The sequence below is a fragment of the Glycine soja genome, chromosome 6 (assembly GCF_004193775.1).
Source record: "Glycine soja cultivar W05 chromosome 6, ASM419377v2, whole genome shotgun sequence".
NCBI lineage: Eukaryota > Viridiplantae > Streptophyta > Magnoliopsida > Fabales > Fabaceae > Glycine > Glycine soja.
The window spans coordinates 10737217-10745774 of NC_041007.1; the positions used below are offsets into that span (position 1 = coordinate 10737217).

Genomic DNA, 8558 nt, shown 5'->3' on the forward strand with positions numbered 1-8558 from the left:
GCCAATTTTTTCCTCTACTTGATATTCATGACAATTCATAGTTAGTTAATGGAACCCTAAAGTGCTTAGGTTATGATTGTTAAAGGATCAATTTGCAATTAAAAAAAAAGAACAAACTTTGATTCCTATTAATAATTGAAAAGTTAGTAAGTGGACTTTTATATAGATATATAAAAGAGAGTAAAAACAATTTTTATTAAGGAATCTTTTAACATCTTATTGTTGTCTTGTATAGGATCAGTTTACACTGATGACAAATGTTATAAAATTATTTTTTAATAAATTTTCACAATTTTTTTTTAAATTATGGACAATCAAAAGGTTATAAATCAAAGATATAAAAAAAAGGAAAAAATGAAGTTATGCATACAATAAAAAAATAAAATTAAAATTAATTCAAAAGATTGATATGTGGTGACAATAGTACATGAACTTTTATATATTATATAAATAGATATATAACAGAGAGTAAAATTATTTTTTTTTATCAATGAATCGTGTAATATCTTGTTGTTGTTGTGAACAATTCGCACTAATGTCAAATTTATAAAATGAATTTTTTTATAAGTTCTTTATCTATAAAAATAGATTTAACTAATTGAATAATTAAATTTAATTTTCATAAAGAAAATCAAGTTTTTTTAAAATAAAAAATAAATCAAGTTTATAAAATTTTATATATTTCAAAAATTAATTACTTTTTTTTATCGCACCACTTTATTATTTTAACAGATAAAATATATCACCAAGTTATAAAAGTAGAAAATAATGCTGCTAAACAAGCTGAGTGCGTTGGTATTCTCTGATCCTTTCCTTTTGTTTCTCTTTCAACTTTTATGAGTTGGAACTTTTTTTTGGTCGGATCAAACTTTTTCTTGGTTGGCTATATAGTGTTTATGTTTCTTACGGGATCAATTCTTTTTGTTATATATACGTTTTTTAGGATAAAATTTATGATAGAAATTAGATTCATTTTCATTATTAATAATTTAAAATTAAATTTGTCCAATTTTAAAAAATCAGACATTAAGGCTCTCTAGCTAAAAAATATTCGTTGTGTTAGGATAAAGACGACTCTCTTCGTGCAATATTTTCTTTCATATTCTAAAGTTTATTCATCAGTCATGTAAATTATTTAGAAAATGACCTCAGAAGATTCCTGGGATCAACAATAGCAAATTCAAAACTCCTTTACAACCCTATGAGGTATGAGTACGAATAATTTGTATATATTTTTAATTATTCTTCTTTTCCTTTCATCAATGATTTCTTGTTTGTTTATTTCTTTTTTAATTTATACTTTATCAATAAGGCACGAACTTTTCTTTGACTCTCATAATTGTCATTTCATTTTGGCGAGCTTGTGTTATAATAATAGCAGTCTGAATGCACATTAAGAATTAAAAAAGGTTGTCTTTGTTAAAAATAAAATAAAGTTATCAGCGTCACGTTCCCTCCCATCGTAAAAGATATAAATAAAATGGAGCTTCTATTAAGAATATTTGTGGCATTTCTGAAAATGAAAAATTGCATATATATTATCCATAGATTTATTAATGTATGTAATATACTTTTACTTGTGATAAGTTATTGACAGAATTAAATCATCTCATAATATTGAGCAATATAATAATAAATATATTTTTATCATGCGTTTATATCATAAAAATATGAAGTAACAAGGTTTTCGATTATATTATCAAAGTTATCTATTTTTCAATTATTAATGATTTGAAGTCATTAAAAGAATATAGAGAAATGATAATTTTATTCTACCCACTTTTTAACAATGATTATAAGTAGCTAACACATTATTAGGAAGGCATGCATAACCTCGTGATTTATCTTACAATATTCATAATTTTAATCATCCCAATTTTTAATAAAAGTAGCTAACACATTATTAGGAGTAATAGTTTTCACTAATTTCAACGTGTCACTGTCAACCTATATTATATTGTACCGGACAAAACACACAAGTATAGGAATATGCATGGTATAGGCATGTACTTCTCAATTTATGAATTGGCTCCATGTGGTTAATCTACTGACAGCTTGTGTGGGGATAGGTAATTCAATAAAATATTTTTTCTTGTCTTCCAAAAAAATAAAGTTTGGGTCCATATGATATGCGAAAATCAATTTGGCTAAGCATGGTTTAAATCTTTGATGTGATAGTCATATTTTATAAGTAGCTCCTTATTTAATTTTTAACATCTTGAGGACTAAATGCTGTTAAAAACAATTTTGAGGACTAATATATCTTGTATTTCCATTAAAAAATCAAATAGGAGAATAAATTATTCCCCCCAACTCTCTTTATTATTATTTTTTGAACAATTTATCTTTTCCCCTTATTTTGTGCCGTTTCTTGCAAAAGTCAAGTTATATTTATTTTCTATTTTTTTTTATAAAGATGAATTATATTTATCATTATTATTTTGTTTGAAATAGATCAAAATGATATATTTGAAATGGTACATCTGAAATAAAACATATTGATGTCCCAACCAAAATTAAAGGTTTCTTGGCCAAAATCTGAAGTCTCTTTCATTAATTGGTATGGTTGAAATTTCGTAAAAAAGGATGACCATTTGCAAAATGTTTAACATTCAACTCAGTAAATGTTTCATTAAAATAAAATTGTGAAATAAATACGTACCTTATACGATGACACTGATTGCATTTATACGATGACACTGATCCCTCTCTAAAAGATAATATTCTCCTGTAGCAATAAAGTATTTTTTTTTTTACTACACAGTGATGCTCTAAGTTGATAATGATAAAGATTGATACAGTGTTTGTGTTTAAATAACCCATTATAAGGACTGTTCCGTAAGCCCAAGTTTCATTGTGTATACAAACATTATTACGGTTTTTTTTCCCCATAAATACACGTACTTTTTCAATCTATATTATTTTGTAACACTATTTAAGATTTTTTCTCTTTTTTTTGTTTTTTTTAATTAAAAATATTATAAAATATAAATATTATATAATTTTTTAATTAGTTTTAAAATTTCTTATTTAGTAAATTAAATTTTATAATTTTTTTTTTATTTTTTAAAAAGAAAAAATATATAGATAAAGAAAAATAAAAAAATTGAATAAAATTAGAGTACAATTTTTTAGTTACTTTGTATGTACTTTTGTAATTAAAGTATTTTTTTTGTTATGTTCGTTAATTAAAAAAATAAGAAAATTAGTTAGTAATATTAAAATAAACTAAAAAAGATAATAAAAAAATAATTAATACATCTATCTTATACAATAGACATAAAATTTCAAAGAGTAGTAACTACCATATTGAAACTATCTTTAAAAATATTTATTGAAAATATCTTTAAAAATATTTATTTAGCATTTATTTTTTGCTTAAGTGATAAGAATTGATATTTTTATTATTTACGGCTTGCAAATATGAAAATAAAAGATTAAAATATCCAAAAGATAATAATAATTGCTAAATATGAGCTATTTTTTATAATAAAAATATCTTTAAAATATTTAATTAGCAATTATTTTTTGTTGTCACCCGCATCAATATGACAAGAATATGAAGAGATTAGTGTGGTCCTACTGAGTTGGATAAAAAAAAATGAAGGGAAAAGTAGAAAAATTGTGGAATTTGTCCGGGCAACATGGTCATAATAGAAATAATTGTACTAACACATCTCCATCTTAAATTTTTCCTTAGTCGACTATAATTGTTTAAGTATTTTATTAACAATGCAATATAATGTTCTTCTATACATAAGTTGTTAAATAAAAAGTATTCTCATTTTTTAATTAAATCTAATGACATAACCAAACTAATTATATTTAGTAGTATAATTATATTAAAAATAATTATATTAGAAAATTCAAATTTTAAATAAAAATATTCATCTAAAAATATGTTAAGTAAATTAAATAATAAAATAAAAATAATTATATTTAATAATATCATTTTTAAAAAAATTAAAAAATTTAATTTAATAAATAAATAATTTTAAAACCAATTAAAAAAATTATATAATATAATATTTATATTTTATAATATTTTAAATTAAAAAAAACAAAAAAGAGAGAAAAAGTTCATAGTAGTGTATATTAAAAATTAAACAAAGTAGTGTATATTAAAAAAAACATGAGAGAGAAAATGTATTTATGAAAAAAAAACCCAACTTTCTATTATAAAAATATTTTTCTTTCAATAAAAAAAATATTAGAAGTGAACATTAATTTAATTATTTCAGTCTAGTCCTTCCTGCGGTTACCCTAAAATTGGGGGTAGAGTAGAGTGAGCCTTGTGTTGATTTCCTTTCAACATTTCTTTCCTCTAACACATGTACAGGTCACAAACCAATCACACGTAATTTAAGTCATTTCCATGACTTTTCAAAGGACCTGACTTGAGTAAACTTGTTCATTATAACAACCACAATGCACAGCACAGTCATTCACCACTCTTCTCTCTCTCTCTTCATTGACAAGTTTCTATCTCTATAAAACCACACATACCCACTTCACTACCTCATCATAAGGTGCCTCTACCACCGTACTAGCTAGAGAGAATTGAATTGAAGTAGTAACAACTACTACCAACAATGGTGTCTGAGTCAGAGAATAACAAGTGTAGTGATGATCATGTGCTGACAAAGCTCTCTTTCTTAATCTCACGCCCGACCATGCCGCCGGAAACTCTCATGTCGCCGCCGCAGAACACGATCTCGGTTCCCTTCAAGTGGGAGGAAGCACCGGGGAAGCCTAGGCATTGCCACACCGAATCGGATCCCGAGGACAGTACTACTGCCGTTAAAAAAACCTTGGAGCTGCCTCCCAGGTTGTTGTTTCTGTTGGACAGTACCAACAAGGTTTCCGACGTGGACGGGCCTTCTCCTACGACCGTGCTTGATGGGCCTTACGTGGGCCGGGCCATGTCCTTCACCACCTCCTATAGGACTCCCAGGGCTAACTGGAATTCCAATTTTGGCTCCTCCAGGTGGAGCGGTTACAAGAAGTTTACCACCGAGGATGCTGAGGGCAGTTTTGACTTTTCATCCCACTCCTGCTCTTCTATGCCTAACGTGAAGATCACAAGGGTTCCAAGACGAGGAAGCTTCTGGGTTCTGTCTAAGCAAAGGTCACATATGTGGGTAAGTCTTAGTACTATAAAATCCACAAGACTAAATTACGTACACTGTTATTTTCTAACTTTTCATGAAATTTGTACATTTTTTTCTGTATTTTTTTTTATCATTTACATTAACTTTTTTTTAGAATGTATGACATAATATTTTTAAATAATTAAAAAGCGGTATAATATATAAGAATAATAATTTTCGAATAATTAAGAGATAAAAAAATTGTTCAATAATCGTTCTCTGTCCGTTATTTTTAACAATAATTTTCTTGATTTATTCCATATATGTTATTATTTATTCTAGGCTCAATCATGGATTCCATGTGTCTGACAAAATAGGACTTGTAATTTTGACTTGTGTACGTCTAAACCATCTATCATTGTACATTTCACATTATTTTGTTGCTTTAAAGTACCATGATATATTGCTATTATCCAAAACATACATAAAGCTGAGCCAGCTAAAGTGTTAGGTATGCATTATAAAGGGCATATTGTTTCATGAACAAAATTTTTGTTTGACTATGAGTATATAAATAACGTAGCCAGAGCCACCGAAATTATAAAAGCTTCTATATTTGTATGTTTTATTTTCTTTGTAAAAAAATAAAAAAAATGCTGATTTCGTATTTAAGAAATATTTTCCGTGTTTAATTTTCTTAAGCTAAGTATACCCTATACTTAAGCAAGAAATTAATAGAAAGACTTGCTTACTTTCTGTTAGTCAAGAAATTGAAACAGTCAAATAGCAATAACATTTGGTACCGAAAGCTAGACTTTCTTCACTACCTAAAGAAAAAGCACCGACTGTTATTGTTGCTTGTGGGACTAAAATAACATTATTTTTTTTTGTTTCTAAAACATTTTTTATTTTTATTTTCTTAAACTAAAAAAGACGTGAAATAAGTGTAACTATTATAGTACACAAATAATTAAGTTCTTTCTTCATTGGATATTCTTGCCAGTTGCAAGTGAGCAATTCTTGTTGTCTTTTGGAAAAAAAAAAGAACAAAAACCATTTTAAGAACATCTCCATTCCCACCATAATACTTTTGAAGATCTCGCAAATCATTCAAGTCAATGATTTGGACACTATTTTTTTTTTCTTGGTTGAAAGTTGAAACGTTATTATATGCTCGGATTTACTGAGACTTTACAAAACTAAAATCAATGAACATAGTTGGTTTGTCCACCAATAAAATTTTTGAGTATTTCTTGGTTCGATAGATTTCTTTGCCTGCACCGTTTGGCTATTTACTCCTCCCCTGTGCCTATGACTGGTTAGGTTGATATCTCATCATATAATTATATTTCTTTTTATAACTGCAGGCAAGCATTTATGAAAGCCTTAAGCAAGTGGTCCCATGGAGACGCAAGCAACAGACACAGAAAAAATTTGCTTCCAAATTTGACACTGTTTAGATTTTTACTCTTGTCAAATGGAGTTATTTAAAAAATTATATCTTGTAGCAAGAAAATAGCATTTAGTATAGAAATAAAAAGTTATTTTACACGTCGCAGTCGTCTCTCATAGCATAGGATTCATACTGCCCGTATATAATATATAATCACCTATATATGCGTTCAAGATTAAAATTATTCAACTATACATGTGTTGAAGATTAAAAATGAAAACAAATAATTCGCATAACTAATAACAGCTTGTGTGTTTTTAATCTAGTGAGCTAGGATTCAAATCATAATTGTCTCTTGAAATAAATTATGTTATAAGATAAATACTCACTTTGTATTTGACAGAATTATTTTGTATGAATATCATAATTAACCAAAAAAAATTATATTACCTCTATAAATTTTATGACTATGTATTATCAATGTAAAAATTTATATTTAGTTTGTCAACTAATCAAAAGTCATCATTAATATGACTTGTAAAAATCAATAAATTTACCTACAAATTAATTTAGGCTTAAATACATTTTTTTGTTAATGTAATTTAATGTTTTTTTTCCACTTTCTTCCTTGCAAAAAAAGTTGTTTTTGGTCAATGTATTTATTTTTTCCTTATTAAAGCGTTTTTGATAATGTTTGAACAGTAAAAAAATATTTTAAACAGTAAAAAAAATATTATCTAAAATATTTTAAAGACAAAAAATAAAATAAACATATTTTGTAAGGACTAAAACAATTTTTTTAAAGGATATAAATGAATAAAAATACTAAATTATAAAGACAAAAATAATATTTAAATCAATAATTTATATTTTACATTACATAATTTATTTTCTCTTACTCACTATATACATAATTATATAGATAAGATTTATCATAGTCATAGTAAAGCAAGCAAAAGTAATTCTCCACAATATATTTTGGCATTACGGTAAACACACCTAATTCTCCATAATATTTTGTTATCAATCATTGGTATATGTTATATTTTTGGCAAAAGATTGCAGTTAGTTTTAGTTTTTTTACTAGCTGAAAAATTTATTTGGAAGTTCCGTAAATAAGTTTTTTTTAGTAAATTCTTAGTAGTTTTAAGCATTTTTTGAAACGTTACTTCAAGTAATATTTTTTAAAACATTAACTTCTAACTTTTTATATTTTATTTCACTTTTGTTCTTAATATATTTATTCATTTTCTCTTATTATATTTTTAAATAAATCATGATTTTATTATTTTTTTGTCACTTTATACTTTTATGCTACTTCAACCGTTAATTTTGTCAAATACTTCTAATTTAGTAAGCTAATTTTTTAATTTTTAACTAGTTTTTCAGCTAGTTTTGCCAAACATAGCCATAATTTATTAGAAAAATCAACAAACTTATCATATATAATAGTTTGTGATCAATGATGATGCAAAATTATTTTGTAACATAGTGCATACACTACCAAAAAAAAAACTTTATTACTGGTGGTTGTTTTTTGATAGGCAACATAAACTACCAAAAAAATAATTTGGTTTTTGTCATTAGTCTCCACAATTTATTCTTTTATTTACATGTCTTTTAAACTTAGTCTTATGTAGAGGTGGAAAAATAAGTCTAACTAGCTTGAATCCACTCGATGAAAATGTATGGCTTGAACTTAAAATTTTAATCCCAATTAAACACAATTTTTTTAGCTCGACCCAATCATGGACAAATGTGGGTTAAGCTTGCAAAAACCCGCCAAAAGCTCGAAAAAACAAGTTTTTACAAGGCTTGAGTTTCATTTTTTAGGCCCGAATTGAATTCGGGCTTTTTAGCTTAGTCCATTATAGTCTGCAACCCACATTGCATTAGCCCACATTGGGACTCGTAGTCCATTTTGCTACCTATTGTCTTGCGTAAGACTCTTGTATTTGTGCACATTGAATCTTTGTCTTCAAAGCCTTCTCACTATATATTTTGAAGAAGAAAAAATACAATAATTCTAAAAATTTGGAAACCGTGTCTTCTTTTCTCTCCATCGTCTTCTTTTT

At 26.4% G+C, this 8558-nt stretch overlaps 1 protein-coding gene across 1 annotated transcript; it reads left to right on the forward strand.

Moving 5' to 3' along the window:
* The first annotated feature begins 4387 nt into the window (after positions 1-4387).
* Positions 4388-6645, forward strand: LOC114415562 (uncharacterized protein At4g00950-like). Its single transcript, XM_028380323.1, has 2 exons — positions 4388-5141; positions 6458-6645. Exons 1-2 carry the CDS (start codon positions 4593-4595, stop codon positions 6548-6550), a joined length of 642 nt encoding a protein of 213 aa, XP_028236124.1. The 5' UTR covers positions 4388-4592; the 3' UTR covers positions 6551-6645.
* Positions 6646-8558: the final 1913 nt, after the last annotated feature.

What these genes read in the sequence shown, in the direction of transcription:
- LOC114415562 (XM_028380323.1), top strand. Translation starts at nt 4,593, where the DNA reads ATGGTGTCTGAGTCAGAGAATAACAAGTGTAGTGATGATCATGTGCTG. An exon ending in AGCAAAGGTCACATATGTGG is followed by an intron (nt 5,142 to 6,457) that starts GTAAGTCTTAGT and finishes TTATAACTGCAG; the next exon opens with GCAAGCATTTATGAAAGCCT.